The 27,701-nt window shown below is 45.1% G+C and overlaps 1 protein-coding gene across 11 annotated transcripts in view; it reads right to left on the reverse strand.

Moving 5' to 3' along the window:
- Positions 1-7,950: 7,950 nt before the first annotated feature.
- CELF1 (CUGBP Elav-like family member 1) overlaps positions 7,951-27,701 on the reverse strand; it is a 69,716-nt gene continuing 49,965 nt past the window's right edge. For 3 of the 11 annotated variants that reach the window (XM_081155474.1, XM_081155479.1, XM_081155480.1), the window contains 13 exons: positions 26,734-26,921; positions 24,765-24,847; positions 24,370-24,418; positions 23,546-23,680; positions 22,786-22,865; positions 22,270-22,431; positions 19,656-19,731; positions 18,092-18,220; positions 17,640-17,750; positions 16,571-16,756; positions 14,778-14,921; positions 14,172-14,338; positions 12,321-14,083 (listed from right to left, as the gene is read on the reverse strand). In XM_081155474.1, coding sequence (XP_081011600.1) covers positions 14,211-14,338; positions 14,778-14,921; positions 16,571-16,756; positions 17,640-17,750; positions 18,092-18,220; positions 19,656-19,731; positions 22,270-22,431; positions 22,786-22,865; positions 23,546-23,680; positions 24,370-24,418; positions 24,765-24,847; positions 26,734-26,921 — 1,471 coding nt within the window. In that variant the 3' untranslated portion in view covers positions 12,321-14,083; positions 14,172-14,210. Of the gene's footprint in view, positions 10,874-12,320; positions 14,084-14,171; positions 14,339-14,777; positions 14,922-16,570; positions 16,757-17,639; positions 17,751-18,091; positions 18,221-19,655; positions 19,732-22,269; positions 22,432-22,785; positions 22,866-23,545; positions 23,681-24,369; positions 24,419-24,764; positions 24,848-26,733; positions 26,922-27,701 lie in introns of those variants that run through there. The other 8 variants (XM_081155471.1, XM_081155478.1, XM_081155477.1 and 5 more) reach the window with 5 other exon arrangements.

Below are 27,701 nucleotides of genomic sequence, written 5' to 3' on the forward strand. Positions count from 1 at the left end.
TCAACACCTTCAGCTCTGACTTCTGGCCTCCAGACTGTGAGGAAATAAACTCTCGTGGTCTGAGCCCCAGAGTCCGTGGTGCTTGGTTATGGCAGCCTGAGTAACTAACACACCCTATGACCACAGTCTGCTCTCCATAGATTTTTCTGTTCTGAACATTTCATATGAATGGAATCATACAGTCTGTGGTCCTTTGTGACTGGCTTCTTTCACTTAGCGCAATGTTTTCAAGGTTCACCCATGTGGTAGCATGTATCAGTACTTCACTCCTTCTTATGGCTGAATAGTATTCGTCGTATGGATGCACCATTTTGTTGATCCACTCATTAGTCAATGGGCATTTGGGTTCTTTTATTTTTTGGCTGTTCTGAATAATGATCCTATGAACATTCATGCATGAGCTTTCATGAGGACATGTTTTCATTTTTCTTGAGTATATATATATATATATATACATATGAATGTACACCTAGGAGTGGAATTGCTGGATCATGTGGTAACTGTGTTCAACTTTTGAGGAACCGCCAACCTGCTTGCCCCAGGGCCTTTGCACCGCTCGATCCCTTTCCTCTTGTCTCCCTGGCATGTGGGTCAAGTCCTAGTTAGGGTAAATCAGCTTATTATACTCTCAGAGAATTATATTCCATTCCGATACAAGCTTTGTCTCTGCACTTCTATATTCATTAATGAGGTTACCTGCTTAAGGTCTGCTTCCTCCACTCAAATTTGTGGGCAGGGACATCTCATTCATGACTGACTGCATCCCCTGAGCAAGGCCTGACAAACAGTGGCCACTCAATAAATACGTTGAATGAATGCATGGTAAAAAAGGGAAGGAATGAAAGTTTAATTTTGAAATTGAAAGCAACTGCTGCGGGCTTAGCAGCTGACCTGCTGTGTCCTGCTCTATCATAGGCAGAGATGACCTCCTGTTTACTGCAAGCAAAATGGGTCCAGAGAGGGGCAATCTGGGAGTGGGGGGGTGTGGCCAGCTCAGGGCTCCATGCCCCAGGGTCATGGCTCAGCAGAGGTAGACAGGATAGAGAAGTAGGCCGAGGGACCAGACAAGGCCACCGGGACTCTCCAGGGGGAAGTGTGCTTGAACCCAGCCCACAGGAAGTTGGGAAGCAAGGAGAGGGGAGCCTCTGGCACAGGAGAGAGGGCTGGGATCTTCCTCTCATCTGGAGGGGCCCCTGGGTTGAAGTGAACCTCCCGAGGAGGAAGAAGCTGGGCCCACAGGGAAGGGGCTGAGGAGCCAGCGATTCTCTCCCGCTCGGTGCTCCAGACACCAGTTCACCTCGGGGCTTTGGCAGGAAGGAAAGGAGGTGGGCAGCCCGCGGCTTTGCCCCAAAGGAGTCAGGGACCACAGCCTTCTGGCACCTGGGAACTCAGATGATTTCAAAACTCAAAAACTTGGCTGGAGAAAGGTTCCCTCTGCCCCAGAGTCAGCTTTTTGCTGACTGTTGCGTACAGTGAGGTCAAGGTCATGCTCCTTTGGGGCAAGGGCTGTGGTTTGTTTGTCTTTGTACCACTGGACCCTGCACAGCCCCTGGCAAAGTGAGAGGAGACCAACAGAGTAACAGCAACTAGCCTTTCCTGGCCTAAGCGTTTACAGGTAAGGAAACCGAGGCATAAGCGGTGAGGCGACCGACCCAAGACCACCCTGCTACCTAGAGACAGAGCAGGGACCGGACCCCAAGCAGTGTGTCTCCAGGGGTCCCCCTCTCAACCGTGGTGCTGACCCAGGAAGGAGAGGGAGAGAAGTGAAGGGGAACTGGACACCGTTTTGGGGAATCATAGTGACTGTTACCTGACACACGAGCTCACTGGGAACGTCATCCAAGGCTCTGGCCTGGGTGGCAGAAGATGTACGCACAGGCGGCTGAGGGGACGGCGCAGATTGCTCAGCAGCGCCCAGCAATAAAGGTGGACAAAAGGCCCCACAGAACGCAACAGTCTTTTCCAGGCCACTTAACCTCACAGGCTGGTGGGACTGCAGGGCCTGGGGGTGTTGCTGCGTCAGGTGCCAGCTACCATGCCTCACGTTGCCTGTTTTATCAAGAAAAGTAGAAAATAGAGTTTGGGCCTGAGGCAGGGGCCACACCTTGCATGCGAGGGCAGAAGGCTCCTGGTTGGGCGGCTACGTTCGTATCTGGGAGATTTCATAGAAAATCTGCATTCCCTGCTTCTCTTGGAGACTGAAGTTCAAGCAACGGGGCTGTTGTTCTGTGTCAACCAGTCAAGTGGTCAGTGACCAAGAATGTCTTTCTTTCGTCCACAACCCTCCCCACTCTCTCTTCTCACCTTGACACTGAAGCCATTTGCAGCTTCTGCTCCAGAAACAGGACAAATGTAACCGGAGAGGACAGTCCCAGACCCCCTCTGTCACGACTGGTGGGATCCTTGGGAAGTCTGTCCCTCTCGACAAGTTTGTTTCCCTAGTCATAAATGGGATATCACCTCTCTGGTGAGCTTTCTGTGAAAACCAAATGAGATCAAATAATTTGCTTTGAAAACAAGACATTGAACGAATGTTCCTCTGATGAACCTCCTGAACCCTCCTTGAACTGGCTCTTACTATGAATAACAGTGAAAAAACTGGAGATGACCTGTGTCCAACAGGAGAGCGGCTGAGAAGCCAGGACATGCTAGGTAGCCTCTTGAAATGGATTTGTCAACGCTGGTGTAGGTACCAGACGGAAGGGTTCCTGGGTTGCAATGATGAAAAAATGCAGGCTGCAGAGCCTTCTGTACACAATGCATGATCTCATTTTTATTAACAAAAATTACGTATGTACATATATTTGTATACAGAGGAAAATTCTGGAAGCATACCTACTCCATCTGTTTATCAATGGGCTGTGGGATGGGGAGTGCTCGCTTTTAACTTACATGCACTTAGGGTTGTTGGCGACTTGGACGAGCACTTCCCAGGGTGGCGCTGTGCCAAGTGTTTGGGACATCCTCTCTTCCCAACTCCACGGGGCTATTGGACAGATTGGGAATCTGAGGCCGAGAGAATCAAGTCACCTGCCCAAGATCACAAAGCCGGCATCATACCGGATTGAGAGACTCCCACACACAAGCTTTCCCCACCACACCTAAGGCCACCTCTGTAACTACAGGAATGTTTTGCATTTAAAAAACCCTCAAACCTTCCCTGGCCAGTGTGCTCAGTGGTTAAAGCATCGGCCCCACACCAAAGGGTGGTGGTTCGATTCCCAGTCAAGGGCAAGTACCTGGGTTGCAGGTTCCATCCCTGGCCGGTAGGGGTGAGTGCGGGAGGCAACCAATCAATGTCTCTCTCTCACATCCGTTTCTCTCTCCACCCCCTCACTCCCTCCTTTCTACTCTAAAAAAAAATTCAGTGGAAAAAAGATCCTCAAGTGAGGATTAAAAAACAACCCTCAAACCCTAAAATGACTTTCAAAAAGGTTGTGTTGCATAAGCCTCAGGCTCTGGGCATCTCTCTCCACTGCAGGGGTGGGCAGGCCAGTGGCCCTCTCAGGGCTGGAGGGCCACAGGTCAGGGCCTTCTCTGCCTGCCAAAGGGGCCCTCCGGCAGCAGGGGGCCCTGCAGAGCAGGTGCCAGCACCCACTTCCTCGAGGATGGACCCCAGACGAACTGCTTTAGAAGCTGTACTTGCAGGATCCCTGTCAACTGGTTCTAAGGGACTTGACTGTCATTTGTCTCATGACCACTGAGGGCCTACAAAGAATCTGGGTACCGGCTGGTAGCTAACAGTCTGTGAACCAGGTACGGAAGTAAGCTACGCCTTCTTCTGGAGTGGATGGAAGTTTCTAAATAAAACTCCAGTGTAGTGGAGGGGGGTTGGGGAGGCACCCTTTTGGGGAAGCTCTTTGATAGAAGTAACTCATCTTCTGATACTTGTTCATTTACTCAATACTTATCTGCCAGCCCTGGGGCTCCGATGAGGATTGACGCACTTGGTCTCTGCCTTCATGAAGCTCCATTCTAGAGGAGAAATTTCAACCAGGGCGCCCAGGACCTATCACAGACACTCCTAAAGGCATATGTGCTACAGGGACTTCAGTCAGGTTGGCCTGGTTAAAACCCGACTTTCCTCCTTACAGCCACATGACAGAGGAGCTGCAGCTTCTCTGTCCCTGCTCCTAGCTTCCCACGCCATCAGTTGCTGGACTAGTGCAGTGACTACCATTCATAAATGGCAATTATTTTGTATTCTTAAAAGCAAAGTGACTGCCTGGAACAGTCCTGACACTGTAACTGCCTGCGATGATGGAAACGGTCTATGTCCGATCCGGCAGCCACTACTCACGCGTGGCTTCACAGTGAAACTGAGGAATGAAATTTACCAAACAGCTACAGTGACCAGGGGGTGATCACAGTGGACAATGCAGGCAGGTCTAGAAGAGGGCTGGATCCAGGGCGTGGCAGGGATGTCACAGGTAAACAGGAGCTGGGAGGAGTGGAAGGGATGGGCGGCTGCAGAAACATGGCTGGATGGCGAGGAGACAGGCTCGGAAGGGCTAGGCATGGCAGGAGCAGGTGGAGTGAGGGCCACTGCTGTGAGCAGTTTTCAAGTAGGGGGAGGAAAGAACATGTCTCAGGAGGTAGGCAAAGTGAAAGCCAGACACAAAAAGGCACATACTGTATGACTGCGTTGACATGGCACGTCCAGAACAGAAGCTACAGAGCAGAAAGATGCGTGGTTGCCGGGGGCTGGAAATGGGGGCAGTGGGAAGGGGAGTGACTGCTATGAGAGTGGGGTTTCTTCGGGAGGTGATGAAATTAGGCTGTGGTGATGGTTGCGTAACGCTAAAACTAACCACTATGCTTGAAGTGGGCAAATCGCATAGCGTGTGTGTGAACCTCCATCAAGCGGTTTCAAAACACCAAAACCTCAGGCCTCAGGTCCATTTCCCATCGCAAGGCTCTGACTTCTGATTTGAAAAACAAGAGCCCTCCCTACAGCTGGAGCCTTTACCAGGAAAGAGAAAGTCAATGCACGCAAGAGAAATCGAACACCAGCTGGTGGGGGTTTGAAAGGACTCCTGAGAGAGAAGGAAAATGCTTGAGAAACGCAGAAGGTGCGAGAAAAAGCCCTCTCTCATCTCTCCTGAAAGGGCTGCTATCAGACGTTAGTTTGACATTCCCAGAGGTGAATGGACAAACCTGGCCTTTCATTTCCTTCTCAGTGGTTTTTCTTCATCAGGGACGGAGATGCTCAGGTGGGCACAGTGTGGGCAGGACCTGGGAGAGGCGGGAAGCTGTGTGCTGAGAAAGCTGGCGCACAGGCTTTCTCTGCGGCAAGCCAGCAACCAGCAGGGGCAAAGAGGAGGTTCTGGAGTCCAGTCAAAGGTGACTGAATGTTGGTTTTTAAAAGGAATACAGCTTAAAACAGCTATAAAGATGCACAAATCTAAATTTTAAAGTTTAAAACCAGTATTTCTGGCATATTCCTTTAAGTTTTAAAGAGAAACAACCATCTTTAAGTATGATGTTAAATTGGGAGACGTTCAAGTTGTGCGTAACATTCTGTTTTTACATCAATTTCTCTCTCAGGAGTTCTAAGGCAAAGACTCAGAGAAGATCTAGATCACCTTGTTCTTGAGTCACAGAAAAATCTGCGCTAGCGTGGGGACGTAAGGAAGAGCCTGGAGAACGTAGTCAATCATATGGTAATCACTTTTATATGGTGACAGAAGGTAACCGGACTTACCGTGGTGATCACTTCATAATGTATTTAATATCAAATCTCTATTGTACACTTGAAACTAACAGAATATTGGAAGTCAATGATATTACAATTAAAAAGGAAAGAAAACCTGTGCTAGATGGGAGTGAACTTCAGGTTAATCACCCTCTAATTACACAGGAAACAGCTCTGGAAGGGAGTCCATGGAGAAAGCCCCGACCCTCCATCCTGGCCCAGTTTCCCAAAGTGTGCGGTGCAGACTTGCATGGCATGCGATGAACACTTTATATATAGATGCTATGTAGCTTACCGTGTATTTTAAAACATAGAATTAGGAGATTCCAAATACTAATGGTCAGAATGAGTTGAAGTTGAAAAGGGTGCATTTCAAGTTGCTTTAAAACAGGTGGTGGTGGTGACGCCCTGGCCGGTGTGGCTCGGTTGGCGGCGTCCGTTGCACAGAAGCTGCCAGTTCAATTCCTGGTTGGGGCACATGCCTGGGTTTCGGGCTCGATCCCTAGTATAGGGCATGTAGGAGGCAGCCAACTGATGCTTCTCTCTCCCTTCTCTAAAAATTAACCAAAAATCTTACACACACACAAACCATTAGCAAAAAAACCCACATTACTGTGATGATGGTTGTATGACATTGTGAATGCACTGAATTGTCCACTTAAAAATGGTTAAAGTAGCCCAAAAAATAATAGTGTGGTAGGAGTGAAATGCCAGTCCTCCCAGGAAGTGGCCTCGCAGGAGCACACTGACCAACTATTCGGGAGCACTGAGTTGCCAATGAACCCCCCTAAACACCAAGACAGCTGCTCTAAGGAGGGCAAAGCTGCAATGATTCACCACCCGAGGGAGCCACAGGAGTTGTAGGGTCCCCAAGTGCCTTTGACTAGAGTCTAGATGACAGCGTGCAATCATGTGCAGTGAGACTGGAGAGGTTAACCAGAGCACGTTGGCCTTTATTAGTGGTTACGAGAAAGGGCTTGGGAGTCAGGCAGACCTGGTTTGATTCTCAGTGCATGCCACGTGCTAGCAGGCAGCCCAATTTCTTTTAACATCAGTTTCGTTATCTGCAAAATGGGGATGAGAACTGTAGCTCCCTCCCAGGGATGTTACGAAGACTGGAACACGGTGGGGAGTGTTTTTGCCACTGTGCAGGCTTTATGTAGCTCAGCCATCAGCCAGTCAACTGAGTTGAAGTTTATTTGCATCGAGGACTGTAATGTTTTAAATAGGTCTCAGTAAAGGATCTTCTTTGGGGGGAAAAAGACTGAAACATACAATGTGTACCCAGTGTTTCCCACAGCACTTGGATTGTGGTCAGTGAACATTAACTAGGATGATTACTGCCTATTAATACAAAGTTTTGATTTTTAAACATATTTTTAACGAATACAAATGAAAAAGCCATTTTCCCAAGTTTATTTGCATTCAGAACCCTTACTTCCACAGAACGCTTCACAGGCTAGTCCTCAGTGCAACCGGTGCTGGGAAACACTACCCCAGGCAAGCCTGAGGGAGGACCCGTGATGAGAAGGTAGAGGCCTGGCCTCTTCCAGGCCATGTGCTGGTTGCACACCTCTGCACAGGACTGGCCCCTTGGAGGAGAGGGTGGCAAGGGCAGAAAGAGCAGACATGCTTATACTGCAGCCAGAGTGCCTGAGGCTGCAGGCCCAGGGGTCAAGCCTGTCATTTAAGGACTGAGGAGGCCCAAGTGTGGGGCCTCACTTGGAGAGAGATCTAGAATTAATGAATAGTAAAGCCAAGGGACCTTAGAAGTGCCCTCCAGTGGCCTTGTTCTGAGGTCAGAATGAGGGGAAAGGAGCTGACCCACTGTGGGCTGCAGCAGTAAAGGCCCGGGGAAGAAGAAACCCACACTCTGAACTCCATCCTGGCCAGCTGCCTCCCTAGGCACAGGACTCCGCAGTCCAGGGAAGGGACTGGAACTCAGGCTTGGGCCAGTTCCGCAGTGTGGCAGCCACTACTGGGAATAGCAACAGCATAAAAATCAAGGATGCCAAAAAAAATGTTACGATGCTTCCATTATCAGCAGGGATGCTGCAAAAGAAGAGAGGATGCCGGGGAAGGCGGTTTTCTGGGAGGTTACCTTCTTTCAGGAGGCGTGGGTGGGTTCAGCTGCAAACAGGTACATCGAAACGAAACCTTACTAGGGCGCCCACCCCCTCTCCAGGAAGGCCCCCAACCCCACCAGCCCCCAACCCACCGCCTGCCCCAATCAATAACTCTGAAGACAACACCAGTTCTTCTCAAACAGTTTAATAGCAAATAAACAAAGGAAGGTACCACACTTGGCAGATACAAAATGACTTTTTGTCCGTGTGTCTGTGCAATTAAAACAGATTTAGGTTCCCCATTGGGACAAAAGGAAAAACACACAAAAAAAGGAGATTCCTTTTAAACACATACTCCCTTGCTCCAAACTTGTAACAATTTTTTTTTCTTTTTTAATTCACTACACAAACTCTGTGATCAGGTCAGAAAAGCGACAAGGGCTCTTCTTGCCTTTTTTTTTAAACCATTAAAGTAAAATCCATAATTTTCTACATAGTACAACACAACTTCACACAAAAAAGACATTTTCTTTTGCAAATCAAAACAGGGAAGAAAGAAAAAGCTCAAACAAGGTAAAGGAAAAGCATTTCTACGGCTGAATCACGACTCTGAGTTGATTGAATCCCGTTGTTGCTGCAGAACAGACTGTGCGTTTGGTCATAGTGGCAATTTTTTCTCTTCACATTGTGAAATCACTTTACATTGTTTTCTAGTAGAAAAGGCAAAAAACTGTACAAAACCCCTAGTGTTAAATACAACGTTTGTACCAATAAAAAACTCACACAGGTTTGTCTTCAAAATGTAAAGTTTCTTTTTTTTTTTCTTTTTAAATTATTCACAAAAAGCAGCTGGAAATCAGAAAGGCAGCTGCCGCTCCAGGGTCTCAAATCCATTAAAACCACCACAGAACAATTAAAACAATCAGAGAAAAGGAAAAGGAAACGTCCAACGTTTGGCATTTGGTTTTATCCACAGGTTTTCCCAGAGCTCCTCTTGGAATTAAAAGCAAAATATATTGGCAAACACGGATTCTGAATACACAGGAAGGGGGAGCCTCGGCGCCTTCTGCCAACAGAGGCGGCTCTGTGCAGTCAGACTGTGGGGTGCACGGCAGTTTGCTCAGGCTGGGGTTCCTGGCCTCTTTCCATCCAATCGCCCCTTCCAGGAAATTAAGCAGTCTACCATACACTGGGCCTCCATTTGGCCTCCCTTTCCTTCTAGTAAGAGTGGCCTCAAGCATAATACTAGGCAACCCACTGAGTCCCAGACCAGAAATTCTGCTGGGATCCTTTCCTTCATCAACCCCAGCATGGATGATGCTAACAGTGCTTCTACCTTCCCCACCCCCTCCCCCAGCCCTCGGCTACCCCTCCCTCTCCACCCTTCCCTGGACAATCCTGCTTCCCAGCTCTCCCGCTCACCAGGATGTATCAAAACTCCTCCCTCTGCAACCTTTTACCTCCACAGATCCATCCTGTGACCCCTCATCTCCTTTGGCCTCTCCCTCGGCCACTCACATTCTTACTCAAGTCGCTAAGACCCTGAGGCTGGATAGTGCCACAGAGAGGAGGGCAAGTTCCCTTCAGGGAACCAAGGAACTGGCTTGCCTGGCACCCAGGGACAGTAGCTATTTGGCTCTTCACCCAATTTTAAAAAACAAATCCCCACCTTTACCCCATCTCACTAGCTAAAGCAAGAGCAGAACTGCGGTAAAGAGCCAGTGTGGGGTGGCTGGTGGCCAGGGCTGTAAACAGTGTGAAGACTGTAGTATTGTGCTTGTCACCTAGGAAAAGCGCTGGCAGGTGTACTGCCTCTTAGTGCACAGATGGCCTCCTCCGAGTGGTCAAGAGCACCCTCCTCCTTCTGGGCCGGGGGATGCTCACTACCCCTGATGCGCTAAGCCTCCTGCCCACCCGCAGCCACCTTCTGGATTCTACCTCTGTTCCTCGTGCCTCTCCGGGCACCCTCCCAACCTGTCTCTGAGCAGAGCAGCCAGCCTCCTGGAACCCTGCTGAGGCCTGGAGGCCACGTGAGGTGACAGTCTAAGTGCACAGGCAAACGCTCGAAGGGCGATAGAGGAGAAAGATGCCACTTCAAATAAAACAATACAATCTTGAAAAAAATAATCAACCCCACAACAATTTAAAATAGCTTCTTTGAAACCCTTTTAAATCGGTCAGTTTTTGCACAAACTATAGAAAACAGAGAGGTGAAGGTGATATATAAGAAGGTGTGAAGAAACAGCAGGAAACATGCAAAACTTGTTTTTTCTGGGCATAATCTTAGTAGGAAAGGAAAAAATTCCAAACAAAAGCACAAAAACAATACCAAAAAAAAATCAAAGTATCACATTTTGCTGTGGATTCTGTAGGAACAAGCATAGAGGTGGGGACAGTGGGCTGAGGGAAGAGGCCAGAGGGTTCTGAAGTCTCCCTGCAGGGTGGCTGCAGGGAAGAACCTCAAAAGGAAAAGGGCTGGCTGGGGCTCAAACTGCAGCCTGCTGTCAAAAAGGAAAGGGGTTCAGGTGTTTTCTGCAGTTGAGAACTCAGAAAAACAAAAATAAGAACACATGTGGTCTCCTCAAGCCCCACAAACTATATCAGCAAAATGTGCTCAGGAGCCTCAAAGGTTTCAGTGACATCTTTTATTTCATTGTTTACTTCAAAGTTGTCTTTAAAACTAAGCACACGAAACAAAGCCTAGAAACGGACTGGCTGTGTGTTCACAGAAATACAAACACCACGCGGTATGTGCTAGTAGGGCTGCTCTGAAGACAATTACAAAGAATTGGAATCACAAAATCAAGTGGTTATCTTATGAAGTTCTAGAAAAATAGATTTTTTTATATTCAAATGCAAGTTTAAATATTTCCCCTTCAGCAGTCGTTCTAGCAAAACCAATTTGGCAGCACAAAAGAAAAAAAAGGAAAGAAAAAAGAAAAAACAAAGAAAGAAACAAACATAATAAAAATACACATCAGCATCAAAGGTCAACACAAGGTCAAAGGTGAGAGTTCAAGCATCAGAGAAGCTGAAGAGACAGGGATTTGGACGATGTACTTGACGCCACATCGACATGCTTTAGGCACAACGATGAACAAACGGCAGGAATCTAGAAAAAAAAACAAACCAGAAAGAGGGAGACCCACTGAGTTACACAGAGCAATACATCCAAACAAAGAGAGAGAGAACAGGAACACTCACTGTGTACAGCCCTGAAATGAGGAGGCGGGCGGGGGGCAGGGGCTGGGTAATGACAGGGAACTTTTGCACATGCTAACAATGGACACAGGGAAAAGTCAAAAAGGACATGGAGGACACCAAGAAAACATCCAATTGCCAGAGACAAAGGGAAACTAAGGCTTGGATTTCCCCCAAAGCGTCCAAACGCGCATCTGAGATCTCTGGTAGAGCAGAGCCTCAGCACCCCCAGCTCCCTGTTTTAAGACCCAGGAAGAAAGGAGAAGCCTGGGATGGGAGAATTCTTTAGGGACAGGATTTCTCCTCAATCTTACGGGGATGGCTCTTTGTTCCCAGAAATCCAAGCTCTTAGCTTCCACGCAGGCCCTGGCCACTCATGTAGGATCCAGGAGACAATGTCTAGTTGCATTCAAGGCAAATCAATTTCATGATAAAACCCAAGTAAGAAACAAAACTACAGGAGAAAACACACACTTATGTAAGTGAAACCCCCACACAACAGTAAAAGACTGCTTAAGACTTGACTGCGAGTCTCCTCTCTCCGAGCTGAACCCTTTCACACCATGAGACTTGTAGGGGAGCAGCTTCTTCACAAAACCATCTTTGGCCGGGGAGAAAACTGTGCTCAAGGACAGTGCTGCTGTGCTTACTCACTGGGCAGGGGAGAGGAGAACAGAGGTGCCCAGTCTCACCAGCTGGCCACTGTGGCAGCCCAGGGCCCTGCTGGGGCAAATGCACCTTTTAAAGAAGAGAACCCACAAGCAGGTATGAAACCTCAGGGTCTGGTATCAAAGGCAGGTTGATTACAACTTTGCTTTTCATGTCACGTCATTTGGAAAGGGGTTTCTGAAGGCCCCAGAACCAAGGACAAATCTGTAGACAATAATGGTAAAGTGGGGAAGGAGGGAGAGAAAGGGGGGAAAGTGGGAACGGAGTGGACTCTGGGATTTGGAAAACCCCACAATGGCCAAGGAGGAAGACAGAACAGAAGGTCAGTGATCACAGCACCACAGCACCCTGGAGAGCACAGCTCTCTCCTCCGCCAATTCACAGCATTAATTCCTTCCCCCTCTGGCAGATTAGCTGGGCTGCAAACAGGCCACAGAAAGTCAGTAGTTTCAATCATACACAGCACCCTGTGTGTATAACAATCACATTCTGGATTCTACAAAATCCTGGCCTTTTCCAGAGATATAATTTAGGTAATAAATATTCTCCACCCCGGAGCTGTATAAAACTTCTATAAAAATAGAAACGACATTCTTGATTCCAGCCGGTTGGGATTCAGAACAGTGCCTCCCCAACCTAGCATTTTTTTCTTTTTTTATTTTCTTTTTTCTTTTTTATTTTTATTTTTTGCATTTATTTAAAAAATCCCATCATGACCCTGGAAGCCTTTGGAACAGTTTTATCCTTGAAACACAGGACACATTTCACCCAGTGCGCAGAATTCAAGTTTACGTGGTTCAGCTTAAGAAGTATGTTTCACGTTTCTTAGAGGACAACAGACCCAAGTTATCACTATGAGAAAGGAACAGCTGTCCCAGCTTCAATGGGATCACCCAACACCAACTACCTGTACAACAGCAAAATGGTCAATCCCTGTCTGTGACCCTAAGGGACAGCATGACGAGAGTCCCCATCAGACTTACTAGCAAGCCAACCCCTTTAATCTCATCTCTGCTGATAGGGGTCAGGACTGATGTTTGTAAAATTTAAGATCCCAGGGACCCAGTCACTGGCCTTGCCTAAGAGTCATACCCTAACAGGGCTACCTGTGCCCACGTGCACATTCCCAACAGCATGTCCTTCCTGGCTCTCCACTCCCACAGCATTTCTTGGAGCAGAGGCAGAGCCCAGAGGCTGGGGGATCATAGGCAAGAGCTGGAGTGAGACCCATGGGAGGCAGCAGGGGACTAACTAAGCACGTGGACAAAAATGAACATGGTAATACTGAGGTAAATAAACACTAAATCCATATGGAGGTTGTAAACGTCCTGTTGTCTCCTCTGTCCCCAAGAGAAGAAGACAGGGCCAGAGTGGTCAGAAGAGGGGCCTGCCTTGGTGAAAATACTACATCTGGGACACCTCAACCAAAGAGGCAATCATGGATTTCTTAATCCTTTTAAGTACTAAGTGCTGGCTGGCCTCTGGCAAATGTAGCACTCTGGTTTGAAGGGACCTTCTGATGCAGGTACACCAAGAAGCAGGCTCCTCTCCCCCAGCTGGATGGCTTTTGATCACTCTGCTCAGAAGAGGTGCACCCTCAGCCAGGTACTATAAGCCCTTCTTGGTTCTGCCCTCAGGATAAAACGGTGGCTTGGGATAAAATGACACTCCTTGCTGTGGTCAACTACAAGGAAGGAAACCAGAGTGTCTTCCCTGGAGGCCTTCTTTAAAAGGACCTGTGAGAAATGGGCCATGGTCTAATGATCTGGTGTTGAAATAAACTAAAACTGACCTGTTTGACCAGGCTACTTCCTCCTAACAGCCACTAGCCTCACAGGGCCAACCCAATACCAATGACTGGCTGGAAAAGCCAGCAATGGGTGATGTCTCCCTGCTTTTTGCATACGTCAGGGTGTTTAACAGAAGTTTTATTTCCAGAGAATTGTTATCCCCTTCTTGGGAAAGAGGGGAAGAAATCCTGGACAGAATCTCAGTGCTTCCAGAGGGCAGCTATGGGAGAGTTTCAGCCAACACCTCCCAGGTGGATGTCAAGTCCCTCTCACTCTCCTCCAGAGCCAACCCCACCTGTTCCACCCTCCCCCAACCCCCAGCTCTTGAACATCAGCTCTCACTTCATCCACTCTCACACTCAGGGAGATTCTGGGGGTCAGTTTTTGGTTTCACTCAGTCCTCTCTTTTGGGGTAGTTTTGGGCAAGTTCTTATCTTCTTTAATGTTTCTCCATCCCCCCTCCTCCCCCAGGGCGGTTTGATGTTGGTCCTTCTCAACACACACTGGTTACAAACACAGCAAACTTTAAATAAAGAAAAAAACTCAGGATATGGCACCTAAACTCCAAAGTAAAACACTGGAAACCAAAGCACAAACTTGTCCTCTGTACGAAGCGAAACTCCCACAGAAGGCAGTAGCCGAGTCTTCAGGGCAAGCTGTGCCTGCGAGAGTGGCAGGGATCAGGGTCCAGGGCTGTCAACACACAGCCTTAGGGCTTCGAATCATTAAGGGTGCTCCTCCCCAACTTACCAGAAGACCCTCTCACTCCAGTCTCAGAGGGGAGCACGCTCAGTAGGGCTTGCTGTCATTCTTCGAACGTTTGAGCTGCACTTTAAGCCGCTTCATGCCAATCTGAAAGCCATTCATGGACTGGATGGCAGCTTGAGCCGAAACAGGATTGTCGTAACTTACAAAACCTGTGTGTCCAAGCAGAAGCCTAGGTGAGGGACATAATGAGGCAAGCAGATTCACAGTCCTTATGCAAGAGTGGTACCTTATGAGCTTAGCCTCAAATCCCACTTTTTCTCAGCAGGAACAAGAATTCTGGAAATTGTATCACATAAACTAAATTAGATTCCTAACAGTACCACTTGACATCAACATGGTAACTTTAAGTATTTTGGTCAATCCACTTCCCATACATTATTTTACTCTCTGGAGAGAGTCTGGGCAGAAATCACTGTGCCTGTTACAGAAGTGAAAATAAATGGAGGCTCAAAAAGAGGTCACGTAATCTGCCCGAGGCTGAGTTAAACAAGAACCCAAACTCCATTCCAGGTTTCTGCTATCAGCCCCTCCCCTTTCTTTCTCCCCCCCTTCCCCCCCCCCCATACACCAGAAGAGAAGCCAACATACCAAAACACTTGCTCAGGTTTGTCTGCTTGTCTATAAAAACCTTGGCAGACACGACATTCCCAAAGGGCATAAACATCTGCAGCAGGTCCTGATCTCCAAACTCCTGGGGCAGGTGGTAGATGAATAGGTTGGCTCCCTCTGGACCTTCAAGACATCCATTGATTGAAAAGATATTGGTGTAAAGCATGCTTGTCCTCCAGCACCGTTTCTTATTCCCCCCCCACCCGTGTTAAATTATCGGCACTCCAACAGATTCATTTATTTGGAGAACTAAACAGATTCTCCAAATACAAAGCAGGGAACTGAAGGGCAATCACTGAAACAGATCCCTTCCCTCATATTTAGCTATGCTCTTTGTCTCATCGAGGGATGTCAGAATTCGACCTGTGGGAGGAAGGTGTGCTGAGACAATAAAGTTGGCAGATTTGCGGGTGGAGCATAAAACCAGACTAGACGCTTGTAGAAAAACACAGAAAAGGAGGTAGAAAGAGATCATAAACACAACAGGTTTCAGAACTGTGCCTAGAAACTACAGGGACAGCAAATACACTGGTAGTTGCCAGAGGCAGGAAGTGGGGGAAGAAAAAGGGACATGAGGAAATGTCTGGGGGTGATAGAAATGTTCTACATCTGTGATGGTGGTTACACGACTGTATGCGTTCATCAAAGCTCATAGAGCTATATTCCAAAAAAGGTAAATTTTACCTTATGTCAATTGTGCCTCAGTAAAAAAAAAATTACATTTTAAACTATGATTAACATTGAGCTCAAAAATAGAATATGCTTTCCTCCTCCTACCACTCAACAATTTTCTAACCAAAAGAGTTTCATTTACAACCACAGTGCAGTCATTCTCCAGCCAGTCCTCCCTGATGTTGTCAAACATATTAAGGACCATTTCTGCCTTCTCACTTGCTGCTCCTCTGTCCCCGTCATCTCTTCCTCTACTTAAATGGCAACTTTGAAAACCTCTCTGACTATTCTGTAGAAAACGCTGTCCCTGGCATTCCCCACCCGCCCCCCTTTCCTGTTCATCATTCTTCAAAGCATCATTTGGAACACCTCGTGCTTTTTACTGGTTTATTGTCTGCCTCCATACCAGTTTCCCCATTACCACATCCTAAGGCACATAAGCCCGATTCAGAGCAGGTGAGGATGTGCTAGACCAGGACTCCTTGCTGCCACGGCAAGAGAGAATACTTATCTTTTTCCTACATTAGTGCTTAAACCTTGCCAGCTCCTGGTTATAATACAAGCACAAGCAAAGAGGTGTCAGCAGGACTTTGTATTCATACGAACCACCTCCAGGCCTCTTTCTGCCTAGAAAGCCACCCCTGAATTTAATACCATTTATATCAAGACACATATTTCCCACTGCATCAACCCATGGGCCCTAACTCTTTGTGTCCCACCAGCCTTCAGTTTGTCCTCAATTAGGAAAAGCATAGATCAGAAAGTGAGAAAAACACCAAATACTAAAGCTAAAAGGGACCCCTACCCAGAAGATATCCTCTGACAGATTTCTAATCCACAGGGAAGACTTCCTAATAAAAACAGATTCCAAACTGGTGTCAGACACAGTAAGGTCAGTATGTTTCTTCATCTAAAAATGGCAGCCCCATCCCAGAAAGGTGTACAGAGGTTCTGATCTGAGCCACATCCAGAAAACATTCCAAAAGCAGGTCCCACTTAAAGAGTTCCTCAGAGTATCTTTGACACTGTCAAAACCTTTCTGCTCTGGTGCGGACAGAGAAAGCACCCTGTTCCTGACTCCAGCCACCCTTTGCACTCACCTTCCTTCTGGCTTCCAGCAGCACCAATGCTCTGCTGTGTCAACAGATTCTGGTTGTACAGAGTGGGGAGCGCCGCGGCAGCGTACTGCTGAATTCCCGAGTAGGCCTGCGTGAGGGCCTCCATGGTGCTCCCAGTGCCATTGGAAAGGCCACTGCTGCCCAGGCCACCATTTAAAGCAGCCATCCCTTGGTTGGGGGGAGAGAACAGGATTAACAGGATTGGAAAGACCCAACTGATGCCAAAGCCCTCCCTTTCATCTTGCTCTTAGCTTCACCTTGCCATGTGAGTGGTCAGACTTCAGGACACTCACCAGGCCTTGTTGCTAATGGGGACATTAAAAAATGCCACACCCAGATGTGGCTCTCCCCTTTACCTTCTTCCAATCTGTGCAAGAAATGACACAATTTACACATGACTTTCCCCATTTCTCTTTGGATTTTCTGCCACTTCCTCAGATTCTGATAAATAATAATTCCAGGATTGGGGACTAAAGGGGGAACATGTGGTCTATGTCAAGATGTGGGTAAACCCTATCATTAAAAACAGCAACTAACATTATGGAATATATTCCACGTGCCAGATTCTGTACTGAGCAATGTACTCAGCACTTTACCTGTGTTCTCATAAATTCTTAATAACCCTCAAAGTATTCTATTCTCACATCATAGATAAGAAAATGACCTTGGAAAGGTAGTCAGAAGTTATAGCTAGTTAAGGGGCAGAGGTGGGATTCAACTCATGATTTTGTTTTTTAAAGATTTTTAGAGAGAGGAAGGGAAAGAGAAACATCAATGTGAGAGCAATATATCCATTCGCTGCCTCCTGCACTTGATCCCACTAGGGATCAAGCCTACAACCTGTGCATGTATCCCTGACAGGGAATTGAACTGGCAACCTTTTGGTGCACTGGACAATGCCTAACCAACAAGCCACACCAGTCAGGGCAACTCATTGAGTATTTTTAAGTACACTAGGCTACTCAATTATTCTTAACGGTGCCATTACCAGGGTTGTTTATAATGTGCTACCTGCACAAAAGCCTGATGATACTCAGGGGCTCCCTCTCACCTGCCAAAGAGCTGACATTGAGGCCTGCTGTTGCTCCAGCTAATGTCTGCAAGGCTCCAAGGGAGGCAATGGGGTTGACAGAGTTGCTGCTGCTAGAGCTCGGTGAAGACCCTGTGACCAGAAACCCATGAGTTAAACTCAAGCCAACACTTGCCTTCTCATGTCAGCAGGAACCAAAGCCCAAGAGTGATACTACTTAAGTATTCTCTTTGTAAAAAGGTTTTCAGTTACTAATTTTGATAACTGTCTCTACTGTACATAAAACCAAATGATGGTTACAAGAAATTAAAAATTATGGGATGTATCTTAAATCAGAATATGGTATCTGAAAATTTGTTGTTCATAATCTGTTCCCCTTTGGAAACGAGTGTTAACTACTCTCCAGAGTGACATACCCCTCTTGGGATTCTGCCCATGGCACACAAGTGCCCACTGGCCCATTACATGCTTACCTGAACTGGTGAGTACGCTGAGGGGACTGCTGGATGTAGTGAGAGCATTGGTACCACTTGGTGTGTTCTGAGCAGCGCTAGCTGCAGCAGCTAGGGCAGCCAAATTCTGTAACTGCATTGCATTTAACCCTGCAACATCCAAAGCAAGAGATCAGTGAGCAGATAAGGGTGCCTCCTATCCGCTCCAGCAATAACAGCGCACACCGGCAGAAGGCTAGATCCAAAGAGGAAATGTTCTAAAAAAGCCTCATAAGCCACCCTACAGGGCTCCAAAAAGATTCAGATATCACTCAATTCATTAAGAAACTTTGACATCATTTCTTCAGAGAAGAGGTATTTAATCCAATAGCATGCCACCCCAAGTGAGCATCAATAAAGGGATGGGCAATTGGGAAACCAGGAAAGAGGGGCAGATCTGTGGTCTACCAAGGGGTCAGGGGTCCAAGAGGACAACAATGCCAAAACCTGTGGCACAGAAGGGGACTGCATCTGAGCCCCTCACTTAGACCTCACAGAGGATGTACTCTTTGAAATGGAGGTGAACAAGCAAAAAACGTAGCAGAGACCCAGGAAGGGAGGAACAACAGACAATACGTGTGGAAACAGCAAGAGGAGAAATAATAAAGAAAAACCGCCACTCGAATACAGATTAGTCATCAGGAGAGAGAAAACACTGAGGGAAAGGCTTCCAAGTAGAACCTAGGCAACAATTAAAAGGAATTTGAACTGCACTGACAATGTGTTGCAAACCTTTTAGTAGATGATGAAAGGCAGAGGGGTGAAGAGTTAATGAGAATAAAAACTACAACACAGATTTTCAACCTAGCAACTGTCTCAGTCCCTGGGACAAAGTGAACCACTATCAACATTTTTCAAATGGTAAATGCAGCTCACCTAAGACCACCCCTTTCTCAAATGTACTTGCCTAGCCCTGTCCCACAACCAAAGAGGCAGGGGCAGGCAGGGCTGGAGCATCCCTCCCCTCACCCACTAATTATTCTGATGGACCCTGCCTCAGGTTTGTCTGTGGAGCCCCATTTTGTTATAAACTCAGGTATTTGTCAATTAAGTTTTCCATGCATGTTAACGGCAGCAAAAGGTAATTCACCTATGAAATAACATGTGTAAGACACAGAGGTAAACTAACTGCCTGGATTTTAGCAACTTCAGGGTAAGCCACTTGCATGGAAGCCACCTTAGGCTTTTCTTCAGATTCACTGGAAAAGTCACTTTATTGTAGAAACAAAGGGTTCCTGCAATTTTCTTCTGATCAAAACAGCCTCAGGTAGTCTGCAGGTGCTAACAGCTCTTTTCCATCTTCTTCCTCAACAGATACTTACAGGGGTGGGGAGCAGTAGACAACCCCAGAACAATCTGGCATCAATGACTAACAGAGTCACTTTCTAGAGACAAGGCAGTTGAGTTCTGGGATGTTCATCTCATGTCAGGTTTACATGAGTGGAAATTTTTTTTTCTGCACAAACGGTGCCAAGCTTTCAGACTGTTGTTAGCTGGGTCTGATGGCCTGGCTGCTGCTGCTCCTCCACAGCAGTGAAATACTTACCTCCCATTGGGTGGAGGCTGCTCAGGGTGTTGAGGTTCCCAGAGGAGGCAGTCTGCTGAAGGAGCTGCAAATAAAGCTAGACATTACACCAAAAAACAGAACAAGAGTGAGAGTGAGGGCTGGTTCTGCATCTGGGATAACTCTACAGCACAGCAAAGCGAGAGTGCAGAGGCCCCCAGAGAGAAGAACGTTGAAGACAAGAACCCAAGCCAACACAACAGAAACATACGGCTTATGACAGCATAGAACAACACAGCTAAAGCCCTGGCCCAGAAGACAGTAATGTTCACTGAGTACTGAACCAAGCTCAAGTGCCCAGGCAACAGAATGTAGCACGAAAGATGACAGAAGTAGAGCAGGGAACTAAGCTCAACTCAAGCAGCTATATAATTGACTGCGATGGGTGTCTGCACATGGATGACTGCATTTCTATTTCCTCTATCTCAAGTTCTCCTTAGTTAGGTCCATACATCTTATTTTGCAGATTGTTTCCATCTGGATACTCTATTTCAAACAACTATTTTAAGCATTTTAAAAAATTTATTGATTGATTTGAGAAACACCAATCACTGTGTTGTTCCAGTTATTTATGCATTCATTGGTTGGTTCTTGCACGTGCCCTGACTGGAGGTTGAACCCGCAACCTTGGCTTATCGGGGCAATGCTCTAACCAACTGAGCTACCTGGCCAAGGCCTCAAACAACTATTTTAAAAATAAAACTTGACCATTTCAGGGTATTTCTTAGAGTCACCCTCTACCAGCCACGACAGACCCATGACTAGATCAATCTCTCCCATGCTACACCTCCACTGAGCCATTTATCTCTCCCCTTCAAATTGGACTTCACTGGTGCAGATCACCAAATGATTGATGGATCAGTCCATATCAGTTCAGTGTACACATTCTTTCAATGGATGTCCCATAACAAATGAAACAAGAAGACCTATCTACCAGTTTATGGATCTCCATGACCTTGACCTTATTCTGTATCTTAGCTGACCACAATGTTTATCTAACCAACCTGCTGAAACCTTTGCTCCATTCAAATGCAATCACTGTTCCTTATGAACAACTGGTACTCTTGCTTCTAGATCCTTTATGCAACCTGTTGTCCATTCCCATAAACATATGATCTGGTTTCTCTTGAATCCCTTTAATCCACAGGTTTCAGGAGGTCCACAAACCTCCAGAAACAGAATGGAAAAAAAAAAAGCACACACACAATTTTTACCAGGTTCTCAAAGGGGTCCACAGCCCCACAAAAAAATTCATAATGAATGCTGATGCACTATCACTTACACAGCCCATTAGCACCCATGAATTCACTTGTCTTCTTAAACACCTTGGGCAATGTGTTCAGTCCTAGCTGGTGGACTGTGCATACTGTATTTATCACCTTCATTTCCTCCTTAAATGAGAATAGCTTTTAGGGAGGGGATCACATCTAAATTAAAGAGACCATAGCTCTCACCATATAGCATCAGGTAATTGCTGGATGTAGCACAACAAAAAAAAGGGGAGTGTTCCCTGAAAAGAGGCTCTAAAACTCTCTAAGAAGTAAATGTGTATCATGGAGATCATTTTCAAAGCATTATAATTTTGGCAGAAGACTAAAATCTCTCTGAATTTTCTAAACTTTTAAGGAATGTTCTAGCATTAGGAACAATGTGATCTGTTGAAATAGAACCACCATCTTCACTTTTTGACTTCTGAGAAATATTAGCAAGGATAAACTGGGATTCCGTCTAACATATTAGAAATATGGAGACTAGGAGGCATCAAATTAGTCAAAATTCAGTACTGGGGAACAGAAATCACTGCCTTCCTTCTGTTTCCATAGAGGATAATATTTGAAAGGAATAGCAGTAGATGACAATAATTATTCCTATGTGTATATTTTTGGACTATCCATATAAATCTAGTGGTTTCACCCTTTATTTTCTTTCATTGGTAGCTTTACAGATGACCTGTTCTTTCTGATTTGCAGATGGCACAGTTTTAATTATAGTGTCCTGTCTGCAATTCCTTTAACGGTTTTAGCAGGGAAAATCTCCTGTAATATTGCAGACCCAGTAAATCTTAATAATAAATTGGAGCCTGCCCCTCTTTTGGACTGTACGACTTAAATTCAATGAGAGAGAGAGCAAATTAAAAGAAATCTATTTACAATATAGAAAACTCAAATATACACCTATAATACTCATTTAATAATGTCAATGCTTGATCTCTCAATCAGCAGAAAGAAACATTTATCATACTCTTCAGGGAGACTCAATAAGGTCTGATAGAAAGATATTTCATAATTAAGATTCCCTTAGGAATTTTTTTTCTTGGGGGCAGGGGCATGAGATGTTTCTAAATCTTTTTTTATCAAGAAATTATGATTTCACTTTAACTCAAGATATAATCAAAGTCTCAAAATATAACCAAAGATGTGTGACCAGAGCGATGACGAGAACATGACTTAAAGAACATTGCACTGCCTGAACTTTTACATAAAATTTCAATGTGCTAGAAGTTGTAAATGCCACTGCGTCTGTTTGCTGGGGATAGCAAAAGAAGAAACAGCTGGGAGCTTGCACAGTCTGCAGAAAGCAAACCACAAAGACTCACTGCTAAATACTGGGGTCCAAGAGTATTTAGACCAGCAAGGTTTCCCCACACAGATGCTGCGCTGATTTGCTGCATCTGCTGCTGGAGCTGCTGGGCCATTCTCTTCTGTTCTTTGTCCTTCTGCGTATCAGCAAATTTTACCACCATGGGGGATGAGCAACCCTATGAAAACACCAAAACCAGTAAGGGTCAAATTCCTCCTTCTGGGTGAAGGAAAGATCCTTTCTAGTGACACACAGATTGCATTCTAATTTCATTCACTGTTAAATAATTCCCTTCCGGATACACGTGACAAAAGACAATTTAAAAGGGCAACTAGTTCCAATATGCTCATTTTAATGTTCATTTAATAATATCCAATATGTTAAAGAAACCATCGGTTGTTAACTTTAAGACATCTGGCCTGCTTAACTTTCAGGACAACCAGATGCTATACATGCTGTTGGGCTTTGAAGGCCAAATGCCCTAGCACTCTCAGGCTAAGGAACTTCCCCCTTGTATTCATCTGCTCCCTACCTCCATGGTCTGTGCTTGGTGCATTGCCTTGATAGCCGTCTGTGCCATGGCTCTTGTTGTAAAAGTCACAAATGCACAACCTGGTAAGAGAAGGGTCAATAACTCAATCATTCATTTGCTTATTTACTTAAAGACATTAACTGAGCACTTAACTATGTGCGAAGTACCATGCAAGCAATATGTATGGACTAGACACTAGATGTGGTTCCTGACTTCAGGGGTTCATGATCTAGTGGGAGAACTATGTCACACCGGGGTGATAACTGCTATAATGAAAAACCTAGGAAGCAGAGAAACCCAGCAAACAAAGTGCTTGAGGGATAAAAGAGGATTCTTAGCCTCTAGTTCCTCCTGAGAAGAGTGCTTCCATTTTGACATCAAAAACCTTTCCAAGCATAGAAGAAGAGAATTTTAATACATGACACTGAAGGGCAGAATCCACCAACACCAACCTCTCCACCATGACAGAGCCGTATTGGCTAGGGGTCACTGGTCCAATTAAAGAGACTCCAAATTCAAAATTAGCATCTTTTTTATTTATTTTTATTTATTGATTTTTAAAGAGATAGGAAGGGAGATATACATAGAGAGAAACATCAATTTTTTGTTCCACTTATTTATGCACTCATTGGTTGAATCTTGTTTGTGCCCTGACTAAAAATCTAACCTGTAACCTTGGAGTATCGGGGCAACACTCTAACCAAGTGAGCTACCCGGCCAGGGCAAGATGAGTATCTTTAAAGCTTAAAAATGTACCCACCTCGGCTCAGTCCATCAGGTCCCCGCAATATCCGGCATTCTTCAATCTGTCCAAATGAAGAGAACATGACTCGGATGTCATTTTCAGTGCACTTCTTGGAAATCATACCAATAAACAGCTTCCTGTCTTCCACTGCTAAGAGAGTAAAACACAAAAGGCTTGAACATTATTACTGCAAGAGGTAGTAGAGCACAGGAGTCAAGAGCACATGGGCTTGAACCCTGGCTCTGGTGCCTTTATGCCCTATTTCACAGATTCTAAGATATACCTTTCCCCCCATAGTTAGCCCTTCCTCTTATAAACAATGGTATCTTAAAATTGGAAGCACTTAGATGAAATGAAGTAGCTTTATGACCTTGTGAAAGGTCATAACCATTCTGTAACAAATTGATGGTTGTCAGAGACGGTGAGTGGAAGATGGACAAAGGAAGTGAAGGGGCTCAAAAAGCACAAACTTACAATTATAAAATAAGTAAGTCATGGGGATATAAGGCACAGCATGGAGACTATAGTTAGTAATACTGTATTGCATATTTGAAAGTTGCTAAGAGAGTAGATCTTTTAAAAATCTCATCACAAGAAAAGTTTTCTGTAACCATGTATGGTATTTCCACAATAACATTGTTACAGAATGGTTAACTGGCCTTACTGTGGTGATCATTTCACAATACTTATCAAAACATTATGTTGTACCCTGAAATTAATGTAATGCTGTATGTCCATTCTACCTCAAAAAGAAATTAGAGCACAATGCAACTCAGATGCCACGAGAACAGCAAACTAGGAAGAAACCTGATAAGGGGAGGGCCTACATGCTTGCTTACCATTGTTCTTCTCACTGTCAGCAGGTTTCATCTGTATAGGATGATGCATCTGAAAAGGAAAACACATGAATATTACCATTGTACACACTGAAGGCTTTCAGAAATAAGAGTTAGGACTCAAGGAACACCAAAACTAGAGCCTGTAAGAGTTCTCTTGAACTCACATCTGCCTCATGACCTTTGCCCCGCAAAATATCAGAACAGATAGAATGCTGAGTCAAGAAGTCAAAATCCTCTTGGCTGAGAAAGAACTACTTTCAGCCTATCACCTTTGGAAGTTCCCTTCACATCCATTCCTGTGGCAGTTACTCTTCCCACCAAATGGTTTTCATTGTGTACCTGATCACTAAGTCAAAACCACCACACTTCCCACTCACTAGTAGGAGCTTTCTTACCCCTGGGAGGACCTTCATGTTGTGAAGAGCATTCTGTGCTTCTAATGCAGCTTTGCGGGTGTAAAATGTAACAAAACAGCACCCTGCAATAAACAAGATTTCACAAAATCAAACCAGTCCTCTGAAAGCAGAGAATTCCTGGAGTACTCAGTCCTCCCTGGACATAAAGGGTTGGGTTAAAAGTAGGTTTACAGTTGTATGTGAAACACAGTTTATTCTTGTCTTATTATTTACTAATTATTGCATTATTTTCCATACGAGCAACTGTAAACCTACTTTTGCCCTGCCCTGTATTAGAACTTTAAAAGGGCAGGGTTTATTAAAATTAGCGAGAGGGCGGGGGAGGGGATGAACCTAGCAGAGGGGGGAAAAACACACTTTTCCTACGAATTTTCTTTATTGTTATAGTCTTTTAGTTCTATTAAAATTCTTCTTTAGCTGCTCTTAGCTTTCTTTTCTTTGGGAAAGATGACCAAGCCATTGAACCCACCCTATTTGGAGGACCAGGTAGTGTCCTGGGCAAGAGGACTCGGCTACAAACAAGACAGACAGGCACCTTAAACACCGCGGCTCATTGTCTACCAGAAACACATTCTTTTCAGAATATATTACTCCTTACACTGTAGACAATTCTTACCATATGCCTCAAACATAATTATCATTTATTAAATTATAAAATGACTTAAGAGCAAGAACCTCTTGGTATCTTTTTTTGGACTCTTGGTTCTCATCAAATATAATTAAGCTTCTAACAGTACATGCTGCTGACTGAGATCTGTAAATTTTGTGCTTTGTGTCTTTGCTGGGGATAGGAGGGAGGAGGTGTATTTTGTAAATCTTGGGTTCATAGTGCAAGAGATACGATACACGTTTCTTTAAAAATCATTCTGCAAATAAGATTTTAAATTACTGCACGTTATATTGCCAGTCATTTCGAAATTACAATACTTTCAATTGATTTTAGAGAGAGAAGAGAGAAGGGGGAGAGAGAAACATCGATTTGTTGTTCCACTTATTTAAGCATTCATTGGCTGATTCTTTTTTTTAAAATTTTTTTATTGACTTTTAAAGAGAGAGGATAGAGAAAAACACCAATGAAAAAGAAACATCACTGAGCGGCTTGCCTCCTGCACGCTCCCCACTGGAAACTGAGCTCCCAACCTGGGCATGTGCTCTGACCGGGAATCCAACTGGTAACCTTTTGGTTCATGGATCGATGTTCAATCACTGAGCCACACACGCCAGGCATCAGATGATTCTCGTACGTGCCCTGAACGAGGTTCAAACCTGCAACTTTGGCCTATCAGGACGACGCTCTAACCAACTGAGCTAACTATGGCAAAAAGGGAAATTAATTCCTTTCTTCTAGATCCTGCTATAAAACTGGTTTCAAACGTGACAATCATGCTTGTTCACATTTGTACTGTAGAACAACAGCTTTCACAGAAAATCACTCTGAATCTGTGTGTGTGGAGGGGCAAAGCTAACACCTTAGCTACCGTAAGTCCTGTTAAATTTCTACTCTGCTGGGTATATCTGGAAGCAGCTCAGCCTTTCTTCTGTTTATTTTATAGGCTATAGCAAACAGGTACCTACAAACAAGGCCCTCCTAGTTGCTAAGCCATCCTGCAAGGCCTTTATATACACTAACAGAAACCCATGGGTACATGGACAGTCTTCTTCTTTCCATGGCCATCCCCTCCCATTAGAATTAGCTTACCCTAGCCAAAACAGTGAAGAAAATTTTATGTGGCTGGTTTACTTAACGGACAAGATCCAATTTACAAATCATCCTCACGAAGTCATCTTAACTTTTTATTCTTAAGCCATTAAATGTGTTTGGGCTGGAATATATAGCTACTAAAAAAGAACAGATTCCCCACCCTCCCCCATATGACCATAGGAACATTCTGGCAATGAGAGACAGCATGCACAGGACAAAATTTACATATAAAACCCAAACCCTCACCTTTGCTCTGAGGAGGGTTTTGGCTCCTATCCCTTAGGACGTTGATTTCATAGACAGCACCATACTGTTCAAAGAGTTCCCTCAAGTCCTTCTCAGACCAGGTCCTCGGAACCTGGCCCACAAACATCTTGATAGCATCAAGATCCGGTTGGTCTGGATGGTCCAGGGTGCCGTTCATTTTCTTTGAGCTGCATTAGATAAAAAACTACTATTATATACTCATGTTGCTTTCCAGAGGGAGTTTTCTTTGCTTTAAAGATCTCAACTATCTCCTGAAAAAGCAGGGGGGAAAATCTGCCTTTTATGACTTCCATTCAATTTACCAGAGTTCCCTGGTCCTCCCTCACCATGGCCGCCCCCTTCCATTAGAATTAGATCCCAAACTAAAGTCGCCATTCTGATTAGGATACCCTAGGTTTTAACTAAGAAATTGAGTGTCACTTATTCCTTGTCTAGTATGAGAATTCTCAGAACTTAAGAGGTAAATTTCCTAAAGCAAATTTTAATAATTTTAAGAGTAGTTAACAAAGCTTTTTAAAATGTTCACAAAAACACAAAGGACTATTAATTATGAACAAGATTCAGGACTCTCAATAATACAATGATAGGTAAAAAGTTTCCTTTCAGTAGACATTAGAACAGAGGCACTTGATTTCCAAGGCCCAAGCTAAGGACTGACTAGATGTTGGTCTTTGAATGTGGCTGTCTATTGTGCTAATCCTGGTGCTCTTGAGGTAGGCCCCCAGACCAAAACACAACTGCCTCTTAAACTCTAACAAGTGATTGTTATATAAACATAAACAATGATGTCACCATTCTAGGCTTTTATTGTTTCTATGTTACCCAATTTAATGCTATTTTTCCAAGACTTTACCAGTTATTCCCTTACCAACTACAACCACTACAAAGACAACAAATTCCTCAATCCTATCACACCAAACTTGTAATGTTCATATTTTAATACCTTC

The sequence above is a fragment of the Miniopterus schreibersii genome (genome assembly GCF_964146895.1).
Source record: "Miniopterus schreibersii genome assembly, chromosome: 12".
Lineage (NCBI taxonomy): Eukaryota > Metazoa > Chordata > Mammalia > Chiroptera > Miniopteridae > Miniopterus > Miniopterus schreibersii.